This window comes from Oreochromis aureus, linkage group 14, assembly GCF_013358895.1.
Source record: "Oreochromis aureus strain Israel breed Guangdong linkage group 14, ZZ_aureus, whole genome shotgun sequence".
In the NCBI taxonomy this organism is placed as follows: Eukaryota; Metazoa; Chordata; class Actinopteri; order Cichliformes; family Cichlidae; genus Oreochromis; species Oreochromis aureus.
Genome location: NC_052955.1, coordinates 21,722,221 through 21,749,216, shown reverse-complemented (window position 1 = coordinate 21,749,216; position 26,996 = coordinate 21,722,221). Strand labels below are relative to the sequence as shown.

Here is a 26,996-nt window from a genome sequence, read left to right as displayed (position 1 = left end):
ATCCCAGAAGCCTCCTGACCAGGAAGTGATATCCCGAAGAGGTCTTTGCTTTGGATTTGTTTTGACAATGATGGAGGAAGAAGAATTTGAATTTGCTGAAGATCTAGAGGCTATTTTGCATCTAACCCCAGAGGTGCAGCTAGCCATTGAACAGGTAACCGCTTGACTTCGTTACTGAAGCATTTCTCTGTAACCTGTTGTTGTTAATCTTTGCTAATATGTTGACAGCTTTCAGCAGGTAGGCTAACCATCCTACGGGCTTACAGTGGGGTAATAAGCTGGACTAAGAATGCTAGCTATTAAAGACCAAGCTGACCGTAATATTAACAGTGTTTGGCTTGCAAGGCATGTCAAGTAATTAAACTATGGTCGCTTTAACGTTACGACGTTAGCCTTACCTTTTATCTGATTTTGGTGTTAATGTTAGGATATCATATATGAATATGAATAATTAGCATCACATCACAACTCATTTAACAAAGTATCTGTCGGTGAGCCCGTGTGAAATGAGTTTCCGACCAAACGTTGTTTGTTTTTTGTGTGCAAGGTATTCCCCAGCCAAGACCCGCTGGATAGAGCCGACTTCAATGCTGTGGAATACATCAACACACTTTTCCCCACCGAGCAGGTACACTGAAGTGCCACACAACTGATTGCAGCCAGGTTTTCACCTACACATATATAGAGATTATCCAGACACAGACTGACACAATTAAAGTGATAATCTTTAAGTTATGAGTCATGTTCTCATTTGCCACAGTGGGAAACGTCCCGGTGTTACTTATAATGTAGAATGAACAATAAATGATCCCATTCTACTCTGGAGCTTTAAACTAGCGGGCAGAGTAACAGGACCCATTTGGAAGTAGGTTCCTGCATTTAGGCTTTAAATATTCAAGCCAATCACACAGCCGGGAATGTTTGTCGTAGTATTGCGAGTATAGTCATCTGGAACCTATCCCAGCTACCATAGGGCGAGAGGCAGGACATGTGACACCTGACGCAGGGCTAACACAGAGAGACAGGAAACCATTCACACTCACATTCGCACCTATGGGCAAATTAGATTCAACAATTTTCTATGCAATTTCAAGTCCATCATTGTACAAAAAGAAAGAAAAAATTAACACATTCAAGACAGCTGCCAGGCTTCCCAGAACCGGACGTTTGAGCAAATTCACCCCTACCGTGCAATGCTTACAGAAAAAGAAAGTCCAGACATCAACTTGACTGAAATGCTGTGGCAAGACTTTAATAGAGCTGAGGATAAAAAAGTGCTTGCAAACCTCAATGAACTGAAACAAGGTTGTAAAGAAGAGTGGGCTCAAAGTCTTCCACAACAATCTAAGAAAACACTTGGTTTTACAAGCTACTGAATAGGGTGTACTGAAATTGTGACACTGTCCTTCTTCATTTTGGTTTAATTTTTTTTTACTAACTTGTATTTAGACCTGGTGAGGACTCTTTTTTTTTTTTTTTTTTTTTATCATGTCCAATATATCCGTCCTGCCGATGTATTGGTCTATACTAAGGGTCCCAAAGTGACAACCTAATGCAACTGAAGTGTGTCAGTGTCCTGCTGAAATTGCTAAATGTGATTAAATGTGAGAAGAAGGTCATGAGAGAAGAACTGTACAGTTATGATTGTGAGTAATCATGGCTCCGATGATTGCTTGAAACCTGACAGTGAGACATAGAGGGCATACAAAAAAGAAAAGATTAAAATTTATTGTTGCTTTTCCTGCAGCTGTGGTTGAAATATGGGCTGATAGATTTGGCAAATTATCCCTTTTTTTCATATTAATTTGTTTTGTTCCTCTTGCACCAGTTAAATCTAAACCATCTATATCATACATGTGTATACTCTAGTTCCATAAGGGGTCACTGTAACCCTATAGTTTGTGTTAAGACTGCAGTGGTGAGCATAGTTGTGGAGGCATTTTCATGTTATTGTGTTATATGTATAATAGTTAGGTTAGGAGTTACACTAGCCCTGTGTAGATCTACTGAACTGACTATATCTTCTGAGACAAAGCTATCTGCTTGTTTTTTTCACAAATCTGTGAAAAGCAGCTGCGTATGGGTTAATGCTCAGTGTTGTTTTGTGTTAAATGTAACACGTGAAATGATACATAGTTAGGAAAATGGAGGAACTTAGAAAAACAGTAGTCAATGTCCAACTGCACAGATTTTCACATGTGTTGGGAAAATTCACTCTATATTTCCCTGATTTCGTGTCTTTGTATTTCCATCAGTCCTTGGCTAATATCGACGATGTGGTAAACAAAATTCGATTGAAGATCCGGTGAGTTAGTGTTAAGATTTCAGTCAATTTTTTCTGCTTGTTTGTATCTTGCCCTCAGTGTGAATAATTTGCTCTTTTGTGTCACATTTGGCAGGCGTCTGGATGACAACATCAGGACAGTTGTGAGAGGCCAAACCAATGTAGGCCAAGATGGCAGACAGGTAAGCTGACCTGCTTAAATAATTCTTTGTTTTGGAAATGTTGATATAATTGTCCCCCGAGGCAAATTGATATGTATAGTAGGTGTGTATTATTATGCACCGCTGTTTCTCACAAATCGATGCTAAAACACACACTGAAGAACTTGTAATCCCTACTGGGGGAGACGAAGGAAAGTAATTATGCCCATACATAACATGTTCGTTCATTAGTTGTGGTGTTCAGGCTTGCATCCTTCTCCTGAAGTTAAAAGGGTGCCAGTGGCTGTAACAAACCCAGAAGACGCTGCCCCTCCCCCTCTCCTTCTCTTTCGTCTCTCCATATTGCTTCCATGGAAAAGGACAATATGACTCAGATCCATTCCCGCAGCTCGCACTGCCCCTTCTTTACGGAAAACACGTCTGTGAAATAGATTCCCCTATGTAAATACTTTGATTTCTTTAAAACCCAGGGTTTGGATTCTTTGCCTTTTCTTTAGAGATCATGGCTGGAAAATAAAAACAAAACAAAACAAAAGAACGGCGCCTCCTGATTTAATCCAGGTCCTTGCAAAGTCAAAGAGTTGTTAAAGTGAATGTGACACCTGGTGGGTGAGCCCTGCGTGTTCTGACCAGTTCATGCGATTAGGTGTGCATTGTCGTCAGGTAGTCTGGCCCGGTGGCCGCGTCTTTCCCAGTTAGCTACTGTTTGGTAGCGGAAACACTTTAAATCCCCTCCAGACCAATAACATTAAACAGTCTCACACAATAATTTTACTTTGTTTTTCCAACCCCACAGAGCCATTCCAACTTTTCCAGGGGGAAAATCCTTTCTGCAGATGGAAAGATGGAGGGGTGTGCATTTCAAGAGGGCAACTGAAACATGCAGACAGCAATAGAGTAAAAACGACAAGATCAGCAATTTTCTTATTTCTGCTATTGACCAAACTTGTTCACTGAGTTCGGTGCATTCCTCCAGTTGAAACCCAAGATAGTAATATTTACAATGAAGGATGGGGTGAGCACATTAGGAAGAGAGAGAAAGTTGAGGCAGTCTGGGTATGACTTCAACTGAGTTTTTTTGGAGTTTCTGTAGAGTTAGACTGTCACTGTGCTGACCGAGTATGGATATGTGACTGCCTTAGTGGTCAGAGTCTGGTGACTACAAGAGCTGATGTTTCGCACATGCAGTGCTTATCTCTCAATATATTTTAAGAGTTGTCACTATTTTTAAGACTTTGTTATAGTGTAAGGGTTTAAACCAAAGCACGGCGCTGGTGGCTTCACCAACTGTTTAAATGTTGGCTTTGTTTTTATATACCAGGTGTGAGCCCACAGAAACCATCTTATTGTGCACTTTTAGACCTCTTTAGTGCAGCTGCTGTTTATGAATCTGTCCCTAGAAAGTCAGTTTGGTCCCCTAGCACCTGTCTCTGTAATATGTGCTGGATGTCATCCAGTGAGTCAAAGCCATGTCCTCCAACTTTCATTTTACTGAAGCTGATTGGAAGGTAGGGGGAGATACAGATGGGTGAATAAATTGGGTGATAATTGAAGATTGTGTTTTTAGGATTTTAAAAGCTTCGAGGAAAATTCACAGTGCGCAACCCTGTAAATGTTTTCACACTCATCACTCGAGTGTGATGTGACATCTAACTAACTTTAGGCTTAACCTTTAAACTGAAAATGTGTGTTTAGTCTCTGGATTGTAGCCAAAGACTGTGCTCTCATAAGCAGCGATGATCCTCGACGCAGTATTTGAGTCATTCGAAACGCAACTTAATGTTCTCTCTCTGCACATGTTTGAGGACCAGGTTGAAATTACAGAGTGCACTGTGCGAGTGGTTGTAGCACAAATGTCCAGGAGAGATCTGTAGATAGCAGTTGTGGCACGAATGGTCCAGAAGTGCATGAGATCAAACGCATTTCAATCAGATTAGGTTTTTGATTTTAATGAGTGGGTTTCCAAAAATGTAGTAAATGATTATTTTTAATCATCATAAACCGTTTAGCTTTTTTTAGCAAAATATCTGCAGGTGCTCAAAGACCCATTTTCTGCAACCACCAGTGTCATCTGTGCTCCGACGGCTATTTGCCACGTTTAAAGACTAACTGATCATTAGAAAACTTTTTCTCTAATTAGTTTAGTCTCCAAATGCCCAGAAAAAGGGCTAATCTGAAACTTGTCAGGGTTTGCTCAGTGTAAAAAATGAAATTTATTCCTTGCAGGAAACTGCAAAAAGTGAACCTTTCATACATGTGCACCGCTCCTTCCAAAACAGTGCAAACTGGCTCTAACGAGAATAGAGAGAGAGTTAGTAAGAGGACAAGAGCATCAGAGTTTCTGGTTTGACACCTCGCAGATCCTCAGCTGGCAACCTTGTGAAATAGGACCCATAAGATCAAGAATCTGCATCTTTGTAAAGAAAATGAAACAATAGTTTTACTTTACTTGCCTTTATTTTTTTAAAACAATAACGACGGATGTTGCACAAGACACTCAATTAGCCAAATGCATTTCTTTTTTTATCAGCACAAACTCGGTTATATTAGGATGATTGCTCCCATTAGCTAAAGAAATGACAGCAGTGCTCATATGTAGTTTACATGCATGACTTAGTATTACAGATGCTATTATTTAACATGCTAATGATAAAGTTTAATTTTGATGTTTTTGCTAATCTAGCTATATTTTAAATTTACCAGCTTTTGTTTACCAGCCTGCAAGTTTCCCACCACAAACAGCTGTCTTTGCATCCTCTCGCCTGCTCGTTGTCATGGGAATGAGGGTTTTTTTGCACGCACACCTGCTCCACAGTCATCTGATTATAACGCCATAGCACTAATGAAGAGGTTATTTTGTATTTTTCTGTAATGAAAATTAAGGACGTTAAATCATTTTGTTTTGCATGGGTTCGAATTGAAGATCAAATATTTGTTATCTTTTCTGCCTACCATTCACAGTCCTGTTAACTGGTTGCTGTTTAGGCTTATGGCAAATTGGCATCAGCCACCATCCAAATAATGGTTAAATGACAAAGAAAAAGTGGCTGGTAGAGGTAAAGACTCAAATAATGATTTGCTGTGGAGTGGCTGGTGCACTGAAACAATAATCTGTCGGTGGCGGCTGTCGTTGTTGAATCTTTGGATGTTGTGCGTGCTTAATTGATGATTGTATAAACCCCATAAAGGATGGAGGAAGGCTTTCCTTGGGTTGCTTAGACCACGTCATGCTTTCCTGGCAGCAGTTATGCACAATAAGTGCAAATTTTAACTTGTTTATATTAGTAATCAAAGGAAAACTCTTGTTTTTAGAAATTCTGGTGTCTTTTTTATTTGGATCACCGTAGTAAGTCTCTGTGCACGGTGTTATACGCATATTATATTTATGTCACTTTTGGGTTATCTTCCTATTGAGTTGCCTTAGATTGTTATTTAATGTTCATTCTAAATTGGCTCTTTTATTGTAGTTTCCATGCTTTCATCTTTAGACTTCTGCAGTCCTGAAACTATCTCACTGTGTGTGTTTTACAGTTTTGTGCAGATGAAGTTCTGAAGAAAAACAGTAGAAGCAGCATAGTAGCTGGCCACTCTTAAATACACAAGAGTGCGTTTGAAAAATGCTGCCTTTGATATTATTTTCTGTTACATTTGGCTATAGCAAACCTTTTTTAACATGAGTGGCGATTTCCTGAGCTTTTCTCCTCTGTCTAAATTGTCTCGCTGAAATGTACACGAAAGCTGCTCAGGCAGCGTTTCAGCTGTTGATCAGATTTATTGTGTTTGGCGCAGAACTGAAAAGTAACATTAAATATGCCCTTTACTTTTAAACGCTACTCCGAGTCTGCCAGAGGGAGAGGTAGAATGCATCCCAACTGCGTTCAAACAATGAAACGAAGGTCTCCGCTTCTTGTCTGCTCTCCATAATGCAGTCTCTGTGCGCTATGGAACATGTGCAGCTTATTGCATGTTAGGGACACACTGGTTTGGATGTGCGTGTTTTTGTGAGTGCAGATAACATCTCTGGCATGGAGGCGCCTGCTGGGCAGTGGTCTCTCTCAGCTTTCCTCAAGGCTAAATACAGGAAATGAGCGCTAGGAAGCGAGCCAGATTGACTCAGCTGAGTCTGCATGAGCGACAAATTTCAGCTTGGGAAGTTTAAGCCTCTTGTAGCGCACTTGGTTTGTTTAAGATGTGCTCCAGGGATCCTCTTTAAAGATTCAGTGGCACTTCTTTCTCCCAAACATCAGATCAAAGAGGGATCACTTAACCTCTAATTTTTTCCAATTAATTACTTCGCTTGCATAAAAAGCAAAGGAAAGGATACATGAGAGGCTGGATGGATAGCTAGATGCCGTTTTAATATAAGAACTTTCATGTTAAAACACCCTCTGTAGGATTAAAGGCCAAATCAGTGTTTCGTGACTACTTGAACTGGTCATAGTGTGTCATCTTTACTTTGCTGAATGCCTCTCTAGGAGGCTGTCAGTAATCACAGCTCTTTGACACCAAACAAGAAGGAAAATTAATCCCCTGCTGTCAGTGCAAGCTGTATTTATATGTCTATGCGGTGGTTGTTGGTGGTGCAGCCACAGTTTTGTGTGCGTTTGTTAACTCGATGTCCACTTGTTTCTCAGAGGTGCTTTTAAAAGTGGTAAATTCCTTGCACAGCTGGCGCCGGCTGTTAGCATTCCTTGTGTGCAAAAGAGTCCGAGGACAGTCGAAGCTGCCTCTGCAGAGCCGCCACAGCATCGGGCCAAATGAAGCCTGTTACCTTGGCGTCAGATGTCAGAGCAAAATCTGGACCATCAAAGAACAGCTGCCATGTCAGATGATGGGGGAATATTAGAATGGCACCTCAGCTATCTGACAATTTTCACTGTCTAATATTATCTAATCTGCCCTGGCTTAATAGGCAGTTAAATCTGCTAATGATGTCTTTAGCCTTTTTAGTGACAGCCTTTATGCAGTGCTTAGCCTTATGGCATATGTGTCAACTTAGGATCTATCAATGTCAGATATTTAGTTAGCGTGTCAGTTAAACACACAATTAGTATGTTTGACATTGCTCCATTCCAGAGCTGGGAATAGGCATTAGCGGGATCGTTTTTCACCTGGACCAAAGCCAGTGTTGAGACCAGATTAATTAATTTCAAAACAAATTCCATGAAAGTTTGACCCACAACTGCAAATGACAGACAAATATTCCAGCCAACACCTGCTTCTAACAACAAAACATCATTAGAAGTGAAGCTTACTTTTGGATTTTTGATTTATTAGAAAGTTGATGTTTTTATTTGAAGTGACAGATTTTAATTAAAAGTTTGCTAAAAGAATAAATCACAATTTACCATCTGCTCCTAACAGACTTTCCATCTTCTCTGCTAATGAATTTGAGTTGTTTGTATGTTGCTTTTTTTTCTGTGTGTGTGTGTGTGTGGTGGGGGGCGATCTGTCTGTTGTTCGCTCTTAGCATGATGGTGGAGACAACATTGTACTTCATGAAGAAGCACCAAACATTTTTTGGTTTTCCCCCCCTCTTGTTATGTATTCTGCTCTAATGGTTGACCAGGCAGCAAGCTCTCTCCACTTGGTCAAACCTTGGCATGCAAATAGTGTGTGAGATTAATTGTTTTAGTGGTTCTTACGCAGTAGAAGTCTTCTTATCATGTTGCTCTGTTTATATTGTGCAGGCTTTGGAGGAGGCCCAGATAGCCATCCAGCAGCTCTTTGGAAAAATCAAAGACATCAAGGACAAAGCTGAGAAGTCTGAACAAATGGTACACACAACAACACACACATGTATACAAACACACAAAGGTAGCTTTCTGAAGCTCACTGGGGATTTGACCCTAGCAGATGGGAGCTACCGTTTGTATCCTCCTTGTTACAAGAGAGACAGTGGGGCAAGTTATTTAAAGTCCAGGTAATGTGCCGTCCATGTGTCTTTGTGTTACAAGAGTCCAGGGAAGGCCAGTAGGATGAGTGTTTACAAAGAAGATGGGATGGGATTGTGAGGGGGAGGAGTGGCAAGCTGACTCTCCCTTAGGAGGCAAAAATAGTTTCTCAAAGCAGTGGGTGTGCCGTTTACCCTGCTCTGTGTCTTTTTGGCATATTGCATCACAAGGCGCACTCACCTTTTTTGTGCTTCTTCCTTTCCCTTTTGTGTGCATTGACCTCCTCCTTCATTCCATGTCGTTTTCCCCGCCCTTTCTCCTTGTGGGTTATTTGCCTGTCCTGTCTGACTTGTTCCCGCACAGGTCAAGGAGATAACGAGGGACATAAAGCAGTTGGACCATGCCAAGCGCCACCTCACTACTTCCATCACCACCCTGAACCACCTGCACATGCTGGCGGGGGGTGTCGACTCTTTAGAGTAGGTACACTTAAATCTAGGAACAGAAATACTCAGAAAGTTCCCCGTCATGATAACGAGTGATTTATAAGTGTATGATCTGCACCCATGGTACAGCTGGGTTTACTACAGTGTTATAAGTGGTGCAGAAAAACATGTTTTAAGCTTCTGCAGCATGTGAAACTGAAACAAGAACATTTCATCTTCATTTAATATAGACAGAAGCAATAACTGCACGATATACAGCGAGTATCATGCTGCTAGAATTATGCTGGACCAATTTGGATGCACATTTTATGGAGAAATTTGGCCCAACTACTTTACACCTGCAGTTACAGAGTACAGGTTTTGATAGTTTTTAAAAATGTTATACTTACACACATTTTATGTTCCAGAGCCATGACCAGAAAGAGGCAGTATGGTGAGGTGGCCAACTTGCTGCAGGGAGTGGTCAACGTGCTTGAACATTTCCACAAGTATATGGGCATACCCCAGATCAGACAGCTATCAGAGAGGTAACTTATACGAATGAACACACACACACACACACACTAGTTCACTTTATAAGGTATATGTGTTCAGCTGCTCATTAATGCATATACCTATAGCTATAATACTTGCTTTGCTTCCTGTCCTTTTAAGTCACACTTTATCTAAACTGAAACAAAGTTCTGTGTATTTAGCTTATTTGTCGTGGCTCCTACCACATGCATTTATAAGGAAAAAAAACACTATTTTTTTGTATATGTTAATGTGTTTTATAATTGACCAAATTATGATTAACCTTATACTGTATACTCACTGGTCGCTTTTGAGGAATAGCTTTTCGACTGCTTGTCAACACAAATATCTAATCAGCCAACTGCATTGCAGCAGCTCTTAAGCACATTCAGTGTTTGAGTTCAAGCTCATATGTGCAATCTGTTGAGAAGCACAACTCGAGATCTCATTTTTAGTAGCCACGGGGTGATTTCTCCTTACAGCTGAAAAACAGTTGAAAAGTGGTTACACTAGTAGATGAAGTATGTTGCTTATTGCATCCTGTTTATGCAGATATTGCACACATACAGGGAAACGCGGGAAGGAAACTCACTGAATAGGGTTGCATTATGCCAGAATTTCTTCCATTGTGAGAGAGAAGGGACACACTATTTCTGAGGCTGTTTTTATCTCCATGTACTCCTTTTGCGTATGTGTGTGGAAAAAGCATTTTTTCACACCACGTTCTTGAGATTAATCGTTCTTGTGGTGTCACTCATCAGTCTCGTACCTCTAACGCAATTCTTCATTTGAGGATGTTTGTTCAGTCTTGAGTCAGTCATGCCAATATCTGAAGGTTGCCTCACACAGAGATTTACGCACACACACACACACACACACACACACACACACACACACACACACACACACACACACACACACACACACACAAAGACAAAGACGTGCAGGCACAGTTCTTAGCTGTGCTGTTGTTGTTTCACAAAGCTCTTCCCAAATTTCCATTTTTACTAATATTTTCCAAGAACACCAGAATCAGTGTGGGACATATTAAGCTGTTTAATATTCAGGTTCAAAGCAACAGCTGATCCCTAAAAACAAAAAAACATAATAAGATGACCTTCTGTTCTGTTTTGATTGAGGTGTGGTAGACAGTGTTCATACCAAATAACAGCTGCGTGGAAGAAGTGACTCTGCTGGAGAGAAGGATGAGAGGAAAGACATGGGGAAGAGGGAAGATATGAAGGCAGGGCTGACAGCTGGATGCTGGACAGTCAATAGAAAGTATCAAGACCTCTCCTAGAGAAACACGGCCTACACAGACTGTAGCCGCTGGGGAATACACATTTGCAACCGCACAGCCACAGATGGCAGATGCAGACAAGAGAATGCTGCACAGATAAAACATGAACAAGAATGGGTATATGAGAAGGGATTAGGGATCCCATGCGAAGTACAAAGGTGGCATGAGTGACAAAAAACACTGGAATTTGAATGTGGAGATAATTTCAGACAAATGTGAAGGTTTCTTCAGGCAGTGCGGTTTAACGAAGTTAAATGAAAAAACATGTACACTGCTTCAAATCTAAAAAAAACCCAAAACAGATATTTCGGTTCAATTTTTTTTTTTTTTTTTTCTTTCATAAAATCCTGTTCGAAAAATGTCAACTTAACCGGCTAATATGCACGTTATAGCTATGTGACAGGCTCTCTTTGACATTCCTCTATTTAATTCACTGAGAAATTAACCTTTTTTGTTCAGACAGTACTTTGAACCGTGACTAAATGGAGCCAGTGTAGCTGTCACCTTTGAGCAAGTTTAACTTTGATTATTTTTTAATAAGCCTTTCTCACTTTATCGCTTAATGCTTTTTTTTTTTTTCCTCGTTTTTTTTTTTTTTTTTTCTTCCCCTGTCTGAGTCATACTGCTCAACTGTGGTAAGATAGATGCCACAGAAATCACTGTGAGCTGTGGAGTCCCTTTATAATTAGAGTCTTATGTTCTGCAGCCAATCAGGACAGCCGTAGATGTTCAGACAACATCCAAATTCGATATTTATTTGAAATGACTGTCGTGCCGTTGGATGCTGTACTTAACCTGGCTTGGATGTCTGCAGGCGGATACAAACATCTTCAAGGAACAGCCAAACTGCCCTTTTTATTTATTATTTAATATTTTTTGAAAGTATTTTACCCTGTTGAGTTTTTTATTTTTTATTTTTTTTGTAGCAGTTCAAAAACACAGTTGGTCATTATGTGAAAGGCTGACGGCTGTAAAAAGTTTTTCCCTTTGACTTTTGGACAAGAACTTAAATAAGGGATCTGCTAACTGGCTGTTAGTCATGAAAGGTCTCAGTCACAGTAGCTAGTGAACCGAAATATGTCTGCCTCTGTACTCTGTTCAGTATTTTTAGAGGCTAACATTAAAATGCTGTAATTTCAGCAAAATGGACTGAGATAACAGTTAATTGGTCAGTGACCATTTTTGACCTCTCTAGAGTAAAGGCGGCACAGAGTGAGCTGGGGACTCAGATCTTGGCAGATTTTGAAGAAGCCTTCCCCTCACAGGGCTCGAAGGTAAATATCTCCATCCAAACTCTCCATTTTCATGTGCCTACTTTCCTTATCTACCTCTGTTTTAGAATAAACACATTTTTCATGTCCCGAACTATTATTATAGAGACCAGGTGGGCCCAGTAACGTGCTGAGGGATGCCTGTCAGGTGGCAAATGTACTCGACCCACGCATCAAACAAGAGATCATCAAGAAGTTTATTAGGCAGCACCTCTCCGAGTATCTGGTCCTCTTCCAGGAAAATCAAGACGTAAGAACTGGGGAGGAAAAAATGGGTTTTTATTTACTGTATGGTTCCATAATAGAGAGGGGGAACCAGGTCAGATCTCATTCTAAAAGAAATAACTGTCCCTGTTTAACAGGTTGCTTGGCTCGACAAGATCGATCGGCGCTATGCTTGGATCAAGCGCCAACTGTTGGACTATGAAGAAAAATACGGACGCATGTTTCCTGAAGAGTGGTGTATGACGGAGCGTATCGCTGTGGAGTTCTGCCACATCACCAGGTATAGACGTACAGTAAAACCTGGGATTTAAAACCCATCTGGAGGCATGTGTTGACACAAAAATTAGGTTATGAGTTACACTGTGCATAACTGGTCTAATCTATGCTGATTAGTGAACACTGTGTGTCTGTCCAGCCGAGAAGAATTTGAATTAAATTATCCAGGCAGAAATCGAGAAATTGCTTGTTAGGACTTTTCGGCTTTATGAAAAGAACCCCGCTGTTATGGTGTGCCAGGCCTGACTCCGGGATCCGATACAACTTTCTGCGCAGTTGACGTAGGTGGCCTACATGAGCAGTGACCTAGTGGGAAACACTTCTCAGTCTCTGTTTTTTCCCCCCCTACACTACATGAGAAGACGTAGAAGTAAGCGGGCACCATGTGTTGCTACTGGGAATGAAAAACATCTGGCCAAAATTGCAGCAGTGTCAAACATTTTGGGATGTCAAATTATAGAAATTAGAGGTAACGCGCTCAAATTGACACTATGTCCGTGTTTTGTGTGTGTTTTTGGTTTCTCCCAAAGGGCTGAGCTAGCCAAAGTGATGCGAACACGGGCTAAGGAGATTGAGGTGAAACTGCTTCTGTTTGCCATTCAGAGGACCACAAACTTTGAGGGCTTGCTGGCCAAACGCTTCACGGGATGCACTTTGACGGACATACCTGGAGTAAGAAAAGCACACAGACAAACAATACCCACCTAAAAATACACGTTTTAAGGCTAAAAATATCCACGTACAAATAAAGTTTAGATGTAGGAAATTTGATCATAATTGCAACCTTAAAAGCACTCTTCAGTCACACCTTTCTTGTTATATGAAAAGCCGTCTAAATACTCTCACAGGGGAAACTGATGCAAAACATGTGCTCTCCAGTTGGGAACTTAACACTCGTTGAAATATTTCCAGTTGGCTTTGTTGTAGTTTAAGCCAACTGGAAGGCTACAGATTAATCCCAGTCAGTCAAAACATATCTTCAATTTTTATTCTCCTTCTTGTTTATATACATGAAACTGTTGATTTGTAGCTAATATTGCTCACACGCAAACTGAGTGCTTTTTGGTGCGTCACAGCCTAAAGAAACCTTTTAATCCGGGTCATTCATGTGGAGGTGGAAGTGATACACACAGAAATGGATGGATTATGAGGGGCGTGATTAGTTTTGCCATGGCCAAGTAGGCCAGGCTTGTTCAGGACTGATAATGTTTAGGCTAGACAGAGTCCCTCTTGTCTTCAGTTCAATTAACACCCGTGCTGGTTTGGTTATTCAATCTGGGATTTGGTTGAGTGGAATTTAATTATTGGAGGTGCAGATTTATGAAAGCCTGGTCTGTGCTGACAAAAAGGTGATAAATCCTGGATTTAATATTAAAGAGCTTTGTTATATTTAATATAATAATATGTAATAGATATGCCACAAATTCTTCAGTGAAAATCAAGCTATTACATGCTCTATTATTCTATTTTACAGCAGAAGAGGCCAGACAGCCCACTAGACCCAACTAACCCCTTTCTGGAGGATGAGGCAGGAGAGGAGGCGGGCACAGAAAAGGATGAAGATCTGACTAAGGTAAGTTAACCTGGATTGACCTTATCGACATTCTTCAAAGTAAATGTGCTCTCTTGCTTCCTTTTGATGAATAACTTTCTTGAGGCTAAATTAAAATGTCTTGTCACCTTTATTCTCTGATTCTTTTAGCCAAAGAAGCCCAAAGCTCCAGACAACCCTTTCCATGGCATTGTCTCCAAATGCTTTGAACCTCATCTATACGTCTACATAGAATCCCAAGACAAGTGAGCAACACACACTTATAGAAGCAGGAAAGATCAAATTGGATCAGGGTACACAAACCCAGAATTGGGAGCAGGTTGTGCGTAAAGCTGGCACATGCATGCTTTTTCCATTGCCCACTCATCAATCAGACCCCCCTTCCCCTCCTTCCTATTCTACTTCACTCCCTTTTCTGTCTTTCCATCCGTTGTTCCTCTATCCACTGTGGCATAAATGTTTCCCATTAGCTCCACAACCACAGACAGTGAGCGAAAGAGAGAGGGAGGTTGAATAAGTGCTGCCGCAGCAGATCTGCCTATTTTCTTTCCCACCTCTTTATGGTTTTTTTTTTTTTTCTTTTTTGGTAGCCTTTCTTCAGGCCCCCTTTATGTAATATATGTTTCAGTTTTGTTTCTCTTGATCCATATTTTATTTATTTATAACCCTCTTTCTCCAAGTCTGATTTTCTTTCTCTTTATTCCTCCTGCCTGTTTTCTTATTTTTTCACCTCCCCTTTCACTTTTTTACCACCACCCTTACGTTTTCAGTCAGTCACTCCCCTCCCCCAGTGTTGGTGATGGCTCCTGTAACAGTTCTGGAACTGTGGTGCTTGCATGCAGCCCCTGGTTCTTGGCTCTTTGGAGCGTTAAATAGTGTTTGTCTGTCCAAGGGGATGGGATTGACCTATTCTGCAGCTACAGCCTCATTTTAGTTCTGTCCAAAGGCCTTACAGGCAACGGCCAGATCAGCTTGTCCCCAGTGGGACATAGCAGAAGAGAACAGTGGCCTGCTTGTTTTGTCCTTGGCTTTAGTTCCTTGATTCAGCAGGAGTGGGCCACACCAACTGGCTGTGGACCTGTTGACTGCAGCACTGATTATTTTGATGCTTAAACTATTTTCTCCTATTTATCCGTCTGACTCGGTCTGCTTGTTAGTTCATCCATGAATCGATATATGGGGAAAAAACACAATCCTGTTAGTAATCAATTGATTTAATTAATTTCACAAGACCCCAATTCATGCATGGGTGCTTGCTTTCTTTTCTATTTCTGCAGGAATCTGGGTGAGCTGATTGACCGGTTTGTGGCTGATTTCCGGGCACAAGGCCCTCCCAAGGCTGGCACGGAGGAGGGTGGAGCAGTACTGCCCAGCTGTGCTGACCTCTTTGTCTATTACAAAAAGTGTATGGTGCAGTGCTCCCAACTAAGCACTGGAGAACCGATGATAGCCCTCACAACCATCTTCCAGAAATTCCTCAGAGAGTATGCCTGGAAGATCCTCTCTGGCAACCTGCCTAAGTAAGACTGTTTCAGGTTTTCTAAATTAAAAAAGAGATGTCTAAAATGTAATTGGTAAAAGTTATATTATCAACATGACACTCAAGGTGGTTCTCTGCAACACTTCACACATAAGTGAAAAAAGAACTAGCATGACATTGTTAAAGATGCTGAATCCACACAAAAACAAAAATCAGACTTTGTTGAAAATTACTCATATATTTCAGTTTCCATCAATGACACACATTTATTTGGGATTACCATTTCCTAAACAAGAGTGTCACACCCATATACTGTTGCTGGGACCATTTAGCAGTTCAGTCTGAAACTAACATCCTCAGTCCTCGCTCTGTTTGATGAATGAGAATAGCGTGTTGTAAGCAATCTGGAGTTGGTTAAGCTGTGGCAAAACCCAAAATGCTACCAGCAAAAACATCTCTGCCTCACTGGCCACTTAAGAACTCATCACTAGCTTTGGTGTGTACACACACACACAAAAGAGTATGCTTTGCACTGTAATTACACACTTGAGCGTGGCGACTAATGCATACCATGTTCTGACTTGTATACATACACTGTCATAGATGCACTCAGACTCTTTGCGAGTGTGTATACTTAAAGACACCCGGCCGGTGTGGTGTGCTGTGAGTTGGTTTTGGAAGAGGCCCTAGAAAGGAGGTTGAGCTGTGTTGTGGTTTTAAGCACATATTTTGTTTTGACATTTATTAATGACTGGGTCGTCTGTGAAGTCTCACTGGCCCAGTGGTCCACATTTGAGTCTCAGTTACAAATAATAATGGCTTTTTTACCTGTGTTTTATTTTATTTTTTTAAGGAGTTCTCCTTAAAGCTCAGTAGAAAAGAGGATCCACATCAGCTAGATTTATGAAGAAGAATAAAAAAACATCCCGAGGTCAATATTGCATAACTTAATGGCAAAGAGTAATCCATTGTCTCAAATTGTAAACAATGTGAAGTCCCACCACAAACATTTCAATTACAATACAATACAAGCACAAACAATATGCCACAGTCTTCGTTTTCATTTACTTTTTTTTTTTTTTTTTTTTTTTTTTGTACATTCATAGTTTTTTGTCAAATGGTGTGTTTGTGTGTGCTTTAATAAAGTACATTTTAGTCCATGACCAGGACTTATTACAAAAGTGCAAGGCAGAAGGTACCTGCTCTGTGCCCCCTTATAAGTGACATCATCAGCTCTTACCTTGGAAAGATCTATCCAGCCATGAGCTCTATGTACCCTTCCACACCACAGCACTTTAGCAGTCTTATTCCTTCTTTCTCACACCGTCTTTCTCTCACTCATATTTGACCTTCTTGGCCTAACTGGTACAGCACGGCTGTATAAGTACCTTCTCAACTGAACACATTTTGTCATCACGGGAGGCTCCTGCTCTATCTGCCCCAATTAACCACGGTGTGCCTCAAGGCTCTGTGCTAGGAACCTTTCTCTTTACCATCTACATCTACGCTATGCTGTTGGCTTCCATTCTTATGCTGACGACACAGAACTTTATCTTGATAGCAAACCCTCCACCGAGCTCCCCCCACAATCACTCATCAACCGTATGGGTGTCATTCTAGACTCCACAATTTCATACTTCTACTGAGGATCAACATTAATAAAACAGAGCTATTGGTCCTCAAGGCCCTACTCCGGAAGATAGGAGTTGTACTCCTTATTATTGACAGTTGCACCATCTAACAGTTCCCTGAAATTTGCAACCTGGGTGTCATTCTAGACTCAACAGTTTCATTCCATGCTCATATCAGATCTGTCACCAGAACATTTTTTTCCACCTAATGAACATCTCTCAACTTTAGCCATCACTCACTATGTAGTAGAAACCCTCATCCATGCCTTTGGATATCTGACAAAGCCCTGGACAGACTCCAGTATGTCCAGAATACAACTGCCAGGCTTCTAACACGCACCAAGCTCTGACAACATATCGCCCCCCCACCCCCATAAATCTCCTCTGGCTCCCGGTCACGTCACGCATCATTTACACAATCCTTCTTCTCACTTATAAATCCCTTAATGTCCTGCCCCCTCAGTACCTGTTGGATCTGCTTCACCCACACACATAGTCTCAAGTCCTGCGATACTCAGCCATGGATCTGATTTCTGTTCCTTGCACAAACCTCCATATATATGGGGATACAGTCTTCATCCACCCAGTGTTTCTTCCATCTGAGCTCTGCAGTGTCCTGTCAGTAGACTATTATAATTATTATTATTATTATTATCATTATTATTATTATTATCATTATTATCATTATTATTTTAGCCAGTCAAAGAAAAAATATAAATTAACAGAAATATCCACTGAGGATAAGTGGAAAACGGTTTTGTTGTCTGACAAATCAAAATGTAAAAAAAAAATCTTTCTTCTTGTCACAAACCAACATCCATTATAGTGTTCAGTGCTTTAGTGTATGTAACATGACAGCACATTAATCCTGACCAAGCTATTTAGGCGTTTTGTAGCAACATACTCGCTGATTTCAGGGAGATGATGCCTCACCATGTTCTGCATTTATTTCAACAGAGTCCAGGTGCTAAATTGACCTGCCTGCAGGCCTGACCTTTCACCCACTGAAAACCTTTGATAAATTACACACATAAAAAAATAAAATACCACAACACTGAAATTCTGTACCAAGGAAGAATGGGAAAGTGTTATTTGTCACCTCAGTTCCCAAGTGCTGATAGAGTGTTGTTAAAAGAAGAGGTGATGTGATATCATAATAAATATAATATAATGTCAATTGATATACATTTTACAGAGCACATTTTTTTGTTAATAGGGTTGTAAAGTATGTTACAAAGCCTTAAAGATTTTTTTTCTCCTCTTGTATTTTGCTCGTACTAACCATGACCCCTCTGTCTCTTTCTGTTTTATCTCTTTCTACCGCTGATTTTCTCCCTCTCATTTTGTCAATCTCTGTCCAGATCCAGCACTAACAGCGGGGGTCTTACCATCAGCAGCCTGTTGAAAGAAAAAGAAGTCTCTGAAGCAGCAAAGTTCACTGTAGACGAGCTCTGCCTGATCTGTAGCATTCTGAGCACTGCGGAGTACTGTCTGGCTACAACACAGCAGGCATGTACACATATGGTGCATCATGTAACTTAGATCTTCATCAGCAAAAAAAATACCTTTGGGAGCGTGCATAGTGTCTATCATAGTGACAGTTAACAGAATGACACGTTTGATCAGGAAAACACTCATGATTAAAGCCTTACAGGTTTCATCCATTCTGTCCTTTCACCCAGACAATTTTAAAAAGACATTTGATGTTCTCTTAGTAAAGACCTTTTTTTTTTTTTTTGTTTGTTTTTTTTTGTCTGTTTATTCGCACATTCATGTTTTTGTCTGTGTTCCAGTTGGAAGAGAAGCTGAAGGAGAAGGTAGATAAAGTCTTGGTAGAGAGAATCAATTTGACGGGGGAGATGGACACCTTCAGCACGTACGTGACGACTGCAAACCAGCTTTTATTTCTTTTAAAAACAAGCCTAGCTGCTGTTATGTGAAGAGTGTGACGATTTCCCTTTTTATGTGTTCACAGTGTGATCTCAAATAGTATCCAACTGCTTGTTCAGGATCTTGATGCTGCTTGTGATCCCGCACTAACTGCTATGAGCAAGGTTGAGCACAATCATGCACTCACACATTCAGCTCATATTGTAAATACGCTACGTTGCCAAAAGTATTCACTCACCCACTCAGATCTTTGAATTCAGTTGTTCCAATCAGTTTCATGGCCACAGCTTATAAAATCAAGTACTTAGGCATGCAGACAGCTTCTACAAGTATTTGTGAAAGAACGGGTCGCTCTCAGGAGCTCAGTGAGTTCCAGCAGGCGATCGTGATAAGATGTCACCTGTGCAGTAAGTCCAGTTGTGAATTTTCCTCGCTACTAAATATTTCAGAGTCAATTGTTAGTGGTGTTATAACAAAGTGGAAGTGACTGGGAAAGTGGTGGGCCACATAAAATCACAGAGCAGGGTCAGCAGATGCTGAGGCAGATAGTGCACAGAGGTTACCGACTTTCTGCAGGGTGTTTTTCAGAAGTTGGGCTTGGCCCTCAGTTCCGGTGAAAGGAACTCTTCATGCTTTTGGACAATATCATGCTTCCAACTTTGTGAGAACAGTTTGGGGATGACCCCTTCTTCTTCCAACGTAACTACACACCAGTGTAAAAAGCTAGGTCCGTAATGGCATGGATTTGTGAGTTTGGTGGGGAACAACTTGACTGGCCTGCACAGAGTCCTGACCTCAAACTGATAGAACCCTTTTGGGATAAATTAGAGCAGAGCCAGGCCTTTTTGTCCAACATCAGTGTGTGGCTCAAAAATTCCCATAAACACACTCTAAGCCTTGTGGAATAGCTTCCCTGAAGAGCTGACGTCATATTAAACCCTATGGATTAAGAATGGGATGTCACTGAAGATCATATGTTTGTGAAGACAGACGAGCGAATACTTTTGGCAGTATAGTGTATTTTTAGAAATCCCAATAAATTGTTGTTTTGGGAATGTCTGTTTGTCAAAAATCTTCATTAAGAAAAACAGTAAAGTTATCTTTATTTCAGTGCATTTAAAGGATTTATCGTATTAACCAGATGGTAAATATCTTAAACTTCTATTTCTCTGCCTCTAGATGCCGTGGCAGAGTGTGGAGCATGTTGGTGACCAGAGTCCTTATGTGACATCCATTATAATGCACATTAAACAAAATGTGCCAATTATCAGAGACAATCTCGCCTCCACACGCAAATATTTCACACAATTCTGCATCAAGTTCACAAAGTACAGTGCATAAACACACATTTACACTTCTTTCTTTAAGCCCTGTGTGAAAGCTCCTGTTTGTTGATATATTTCTCATTTCTTTCTATCCTTAGTTCTTTCATTCCCAAATTCATCAACCACTTGTTTAGATGTAAGCCTATCAGCATGGTGGGAGCTGAACAAGTAAGTTTCATTTATTGCAATCTGTATTAAGATACATTACTGTTGTGATGCATATACAATGAGGGCCTTGCAATGTTTTTATAGCTTTGCCTCTTTACACCACCACAAGGGATTTAAAACCAAACAATTAAAATGACTTTAAAGGGTTTAACAAAAGTATTACATTAACTATGTAGGACTTAGAGTCATTTTTATGTGTCATCCTCCCCAGTCAGAGGATAAAAAAATAATTGGAGAGGCCTGTTCCTTTGTTATTTCATTACAAAGCATACACAAGATCTGGAGTTAAGTGGGGTTTTTTTCTTTTCTGAAACTCAATGTGAGGTCCAAAAAGTTGATGATGCAGGTGAAGGCGGTCACCATTAGGCTGGAAAAACAAAATCAACCTATCAGAAACTTAAGAGTGGCAGTCTGGTACATTCGTTCAAGTATTATGTAAATGTACTGGCCAGGACAATGACTATCAACGGCATGGAAGGCCACTGAGAACGACTAAAATGGTTTATCACAACATTTTTCCTTGGTTAATAAAACCTTCTTGATAACATCCTCATTTTCTTGACTTGGAAAACTCTTGAGAAAATGATACACCTACCTTCTCAAGACAACTGTGAAAGAGGTAGACATATCATTAACAAGGACTACAATCAAGAGACTCCTGTATGAACATAAATACATAGGGTTGCAAATGAATGGTTATACTCAGGATTAGAGTTTGCCAGAAAACCTCTATTGAATGATCTGATATCAGACTGATAGGAAAATAAAGTGATGGAGAAGGAGAAAAATAGCTTTGATCTAAATCAAATCACATCATCTATCAAACATGGTGGAGGCACAGTTATGAGCTGGGCATGTTGGATTTTGATTTCTAAAACAGTTAATGCATAACCATTTTAAAGCCCTTAAATTAAAGCTGAAAGTCTACACTTCAGTCACATCATGATAGTTTGATTTAAAATCCACTGTTGTGGTGAACAGAAACCCCCCCCCCCCACTATAATTGTCTAAAAAGTTATGGCTCCGATTGGATACATTTACTTGTGATTGATCGTATAAGGCTGAGTTTAAGTCTTGTGCAAACTATCCCACCAGCTTCTCCTCGACACTCACTCCTTGAAGACGGTCCTGTTGGATCTGCCCTCCATAGGCTCCCAGGTGCTCCGCAAGGCACCTGCCAGCTACACCAAGATAGTGGTTAAAGGCATGACTCGTGCAGAGATGATACTTAAGGTAAGGAGTGGGAGGGGTGGCATTAATGTGAGCTTGACTTCAGTGCAGCTGTTTGATTCAGGCACGTATTTCCTGGCAGCTTTCAAGTGAATGTTTGTGCAAGTATGAAAACAATCGCAGTTAACCGTCCTTAAATGTATGCTGGAAAACCACTTAACCTTGCTTCTTAGCCCGCTGGTGATTATCTAAACAGTTTACCCTTCTTGCATAAACCAAGAATGTGCTTCAATCTTAAACCGATGGATTTAAATGAGAGCTTTAAATACCATATAGTTAAACTTAAATACAGTATCAATGATACTCAATTTTTATGGGTCACTTAAGATTTTATTATATTTAACTTAGGTGGCTAAATTCCTGCTGGCCTTTTTTTTTTTTTTTAACAACCGAAGCTTCATTTTCTGACCTTTAAAGGCTTCGCCTGTTAGAGCCTTTTATGTAGGTGCAGTGTAAAGGGTTTTTTCTTTATCCTTTATTTGCCGTTTTACAGATTTGATGTCGAAACTTGACAGATCAAGTTAAACACAAGCTTTTGTGCTGACACTAACATTTAACCGAGAACAATCTGGCATGACCTGCAGCTAACTGCTTTTCCACCGATCTCAACAATAGACTGAACAAACATTTCTCCTGCGAGTGTTTGTGGTTGGACGGGCGAGCCAGCTTTTAAATGTTTGTCTTGAGTCACTTGAGCAGATTATCTACTTGGAGTTTATTTTGGGCAGAACAGTCCTTTAATTGTCTCTTTAACCCCACTTACACTAACACTTTATGAGCATGTTTCCACAAAATAAAGCGTCTCACAGGAGGTAATGAAAGAATAGGAACGAATCTAATGCACTGCTGTTTTAATGAATGCTAAACAGGCCAACGTAATACTCACGCTCATACTCTTAACTCAGTATGTGGTTGACTTTGAGCCAGTGGAAAGGTATGAGTGAGTAAATAAATAAATGCTTATAACCTTGTGTCTACTCGCGAAAAAATACACACCCACACGTGCAGAATGGCATGCTGTATGCAGGACGTTGTTTTCAGCTGTGGAGTGGAGTCACTGGAATCAGCCCTTATGAGGCTCCTGAGGACACTGGTATGCGGATGCCATAGATTAATCTCGCCCTAATTAACTGTCCCACGAGGGTAGAAAACACCCGCCTGTCCCTGATTTTCCTCTTGGGCTCTCAGGAGGCCGTCTTTCCTCTGAAAGATGGACAGTCTTGATGTGTGATTAAGTGTGACCTGCTCTGATCATGCTATGTTGGCCAAGCTTTCCCAGTAAGGGAGTGGATTTCTGTGAGACTGTATAAGAAATAGTCTAGATTGATGACGCTTTTACACCCTAGCTTAGATTCTGGCCCTCAGGCGCACTAACTTTGTTTTGTCTTAGACATTTGCTGTCTTTGCAAACCCTTCTAACCATTTCATATTCGATCGTCTGTTTAGCCCATTGTCTGCAAGGATACGCTCTGTTCCACGGGGCCTCTGTAGAACCTGTCTTTGTCTGCCTGATAAATGCCCTGAATGTGCGTACGTACATTTCCACTCATCTGCCACACATTAAGAAGGCTTTCACATTATAGAATTATGTTAATTCATTCACATCAACCCACAACTGTCTGCTTCTTTTTATTTTTTTTCCTGAATTTGACTGCCAGTGGGCCCCTTTAGCTGGAATGTGATCTGCATGGCTTGTGGAAAGCTCTCACAGACATAGCTGCTAACTTTGATTGATTTATATGGATTACCGTGACAACTGGAGACAGAATAATCATTCCGAAGACTAGAAATCTGATACAGCAGACATGTCAAAAAACCCAAAAACTTGATACCAAACAAACTGCTGAGGAAAATTCACGGTAAATACATTAAAAGAGGGTATTTTTAATAGACTGAATGATAATATGAACTATATGTAAAGAAGATGTATTACTGTAACTATTTTTAGACGGTAAAGAGAAGCTTTTTGTACTATCCAACATTTTACGCATTGACTTTGTGTAACATCAAGGTTCCTTGTAGGTAATTGCTTCCACCTTGAGCTTAGAGTGAAGCCTCTGAAAGACAATCCCAATGAAAGGAGGTCAATACGAGAATGCCTCTGCCTAACCTCAACGATAGTTTTAAATTACACTCTGTGATGCTGTGGTTTGAAATTAAAATCCGTCTTCCTGAGAAACTGCAATTCAGTGGGAGAGTTAAAGGAGCAATTTAAGTATTTAAAGCTCTGAGATTAAAGCAGATTCCTTGTACGTGTCAATTAATTAAGTGCAGTCTAAGTTCTTTGAACCGAAACAGCTTTGTTTTGCAAGTTTTCATTTATACCCTGGAGAACTTGAAGTCCATGGGGGTACATTAAGAGTTTAAAATAGCTAGTATTTAAATCAGCTGATCTTAGAATTATAAGAATAACAACATTTATGAACCAAATGAAGATCAAAACCATGGTGTTTTGTTGCAAGTAGATGTTACTGTGACTTAAAGCAGCAGACATTGATTATGCTTGCCTCCTGAGTAGCATAACAAGCTGCATGTGCGATGTAGAGTTTTGGTTAATAGATTATCAAACACTTCACAGACAGCACAAGTGGAACAACATAATGATTTACTTGGAGTTCTTTTTCTGACACGGGTGATGTGATTCATACACATCCAGCACTCGCTCTGCTTTTTTGCTCAATTTTGTCTCAGACTCTGGCTCTTTAATTTATAAAGGTAGGGGCAGGTAGTCCACATTGAGTGACTGCAGAGTCTTTAATAATTTTTTGTTTGAACCTTTTAAAATTACCAGTATTTCAGTTGGAACTCTAATCAAATTTTAAATAAGGCTTTTTTTTGTTTACCTCTTTATTGTCACTGCACACTCATAATTTGTACAATAGTACAACAAAATTGCGGTACTGTCCCACATTGGCGCTAAAAGAAGGCCAAGAAGTAATCACAATAAATAAATAACGTCTGTACAAAATAAATGATATACGATATATGCCAAAAATAAATGAAACCTACTGAGGAATCATTCCATCTGCTCCCTGGTATGCTTGAATTTGGTAACTTAGAGAACCTCAGTTATCAAGAGCAACCTCCATGAGATGTTTATTGTAGCCGCTTTTTAGGTCACCAGCCTGCCTATCTCAGAATAATCATTTGTTTTTCAACAGGTCCAAAAACAAAACCGTTCTAAACAACAATGGTCCCTCCACCATGCTTTACAGATAGGACGATTTTTTTTTTGTGTATGTGCCTGAGTTATTATGTAGTGCCTTTCGTGATCACATTTGCAACCTGTTAACGACAAAGTCATAGCATATGTTCACATTATTTTTTTACTCATCAACCCATTTTGTGATTCTCTGTGTGTGGATGGGCGTATGGACACACCCATTTCGGCATTTGCCGAAATGGGTGTGTCATTTTTCCTTATGTTTTTTTCCTTTAATTTGTCACCTGTCTTTATTTGGGCTGTCTGTTTTGCGAGCCAGTACTTAGTTATGTTCAAAGTGCATAGGAATTTTTTGGTCCGTCTGAGACGGCCTCTCCTGGCCGGTACAAAGCCTCTGAGACGTGGCTGTTTTCCACACCCAGCCCAGCCTGCCATGGCTCCGTCTCTTTCCCACTTTTGAAGTTCTTTTCTTTTCTGGAGAGTATTTGAAAGGTAGCTCCCATCCCTACCCTTTTCACTGTGATAAATTTTCCCCCCTGCTTACTCTGTTTCTCTCTCCCTTTTAATGCCCATTTTCCTTCTAAACTGCATCTCCATCTTTCTTTGTTTCTTTTTTCTCTTTCTTTTTTTTTTTTTTACAAGGGTCCCTACAGGCCTTGCTCTTGGCCTGGCTCCAGGACAGTTGCTTAGTAAATCACTCAGTCAGTAGAGCTTGTAAGAAAGCAGAGAATTCCACACGATCCTGAGCCTTTGATGCTTGCTCTTCACTCGCTCCCTCTTTTGCTTCTGATTCCTCCACTCGCTCACTCCCTCCGCAGCTCGTCTTCTCATTTATTTTACCTCGAGTGAAGACGGAACCAAAGCTTGAAAGACTCTAGACTCGGTTAAGTGGCGGATAGGAGAAACATTTTGTGAGCTGGTCCCTTCTGTGGACGCGTATGCATGAGATGGGAATTGGGGTGGTCTGTCAGCCATGTGTTGGTCTTCCTTCTTCGTAGCAGCTTCAAGAAATGCTAACCGATCTGCGTTTTCCATCCAGTCTCTGTTGTAGGGGGGAAAAAAACAAAAAAGCAACCAAGAGGATTAAATCCAGAAAATTTGTGCCCCATTAAACTTCAGTAAAGATGATTTTCACCCAGACTCATTATACCTCCAAAATAATTACGGGTGATCCACTGGTGCTTGAGGTAATTGGTGTGAAGAAGGAGAAGTGCCTAAATATAGAACTATAATCTAAACTTTGTTTGCAGCTTGAACTGCATGGCTCCATCAGCTGGAGCCCCTCCTTTTCCTCCCATTTGGCCCATAGCTGCCCCCATGTGGGATCATTTAAAGATCTCTCGGGTCATCGTGTGATGGCTCACAGGAAGGCGATTGGTGCTGGTGGTTGTGGTGGGAGGGGAAGGCGACATCAACAATCCTAAACTCTACTTTTCCGCAGGTGGTGATGGCCCCACATGAACCTCCGGTGGTGTTTGTTGATAACTACATCAAGCTCCTGGCTGATGGCAATCCTGAGACCTTCCAGAAGATTCTGGAATTGAAGGTCAGTTAGCTAGTCTCTGCCATTGTGGATTTTCTCATCTAGCTTTCAACGATATCTCCCATAAGGCTGTGCTGCATAGGTTCATTTACCTGTCATTGTTATCCTGCGTCCTTTTTTTTTGTGTGTGTCTTATTTTTATTTTGTTTGCATAGGGCCTGAAGCGCAGCGAGCAGAGCAGCATGCTGGAGCTCTTCAGGCAAAGGTTACCCACTCCGCCCTCGGGGGCAGACGGCGGGCCCTCTCTGTCCTTCAGTACCCCCACCCCTGAGCAGGAATCCTCACGTATCCGCAAACTAGAGAAGCTCATTAAGAAGAGGCTGTGAAATCGCATCTTGAAAAGCGTAGGCTGGCATGGCCTTCAACTTTGTTGCGGTTATTCATCGCAAAGACTCCATCATCGTGCCGCGTTCGGTCGTCGTGGAGAAGGAGGAAAAAGTTGACTGAGTTTTCTGACTGATGCCTACCCAAGCTGAGGGTGGATTATGAGGAAACTTCCTTTACTGTTTGATGTTGTTACACATGTCATGTACTTCTGTGGTTTTATTACACTAAAGCCTGAGTTTTGTAACATTACTTCATTGTTGCACAGTTTTGTGTTTTTTTGCAGAATGCTGAGTTGTTGACTAAACTCTAATCAGAGA

The 26,996-nt window shown here is 40.7% G+C and overlaps 1 protein-coding gene across 1 annotated transcript; it reads left to right on the top strand.

The window, feature by feature from the left end:
- Positions 1–26,996, top strand: vps53 (VPS53 subunit of GARP complex). The gene is made up of 22 exons (XM_031743228.2): positions 1–154; positions 548–628; positions 2,256–2,305; positions 2,400–2,466; positions 8,136–8,222; positions 8,703–8,818; positions 9,193–9,312; positions 11,794–11,872; positions 11,976–12,119; positions 12,232–12,374; positions 12,901–13,042; positions 13,845–13,943; positions 14,073–14,167; positions 15,200–15,442; positions 18,395–18,542; positions 18,827–18,909; positions 19,009–19,087; positions 20,103–20,251; positions 20,347–20,416; positions 21,512–21,649; positions 26,251–26,355; positions 26,508–26,996. Exons 1-22 carry the CDS (start codon positions 68–70, stop codon positions 26,676–26,678), a joined length of 2,496 nt encoding a protein of 831 aa, XP_031599088.1. The 5' UTR covers positions 1–67; the 3' UTR covers positions 26,679–26,996.

Bases quoted from the DNA above. Each gene is read 5' to 3' on its own strand.
- vps53 (XM_031743228.2), top strand. From the start codon at position 68: ATGATGGAGGAAGAAGAATTTGAATTTGCTGAAGATCTAGAGGCTATT. The intron at 8,223-8,702 runs GTACACACAACA...GTTCCCGCACAG, and splicing joins CTGAGAAGTCTGAACAAATG to GTCAAGGAGATAACGAGGGA. The intron at 8,819-9,192 runs GTAGGTACACTT...TTTATGTTCCAG, and splicing joins GGGGGTGTCGACTCTTTAGA to AGCCATGACCAGAAAGAGGC.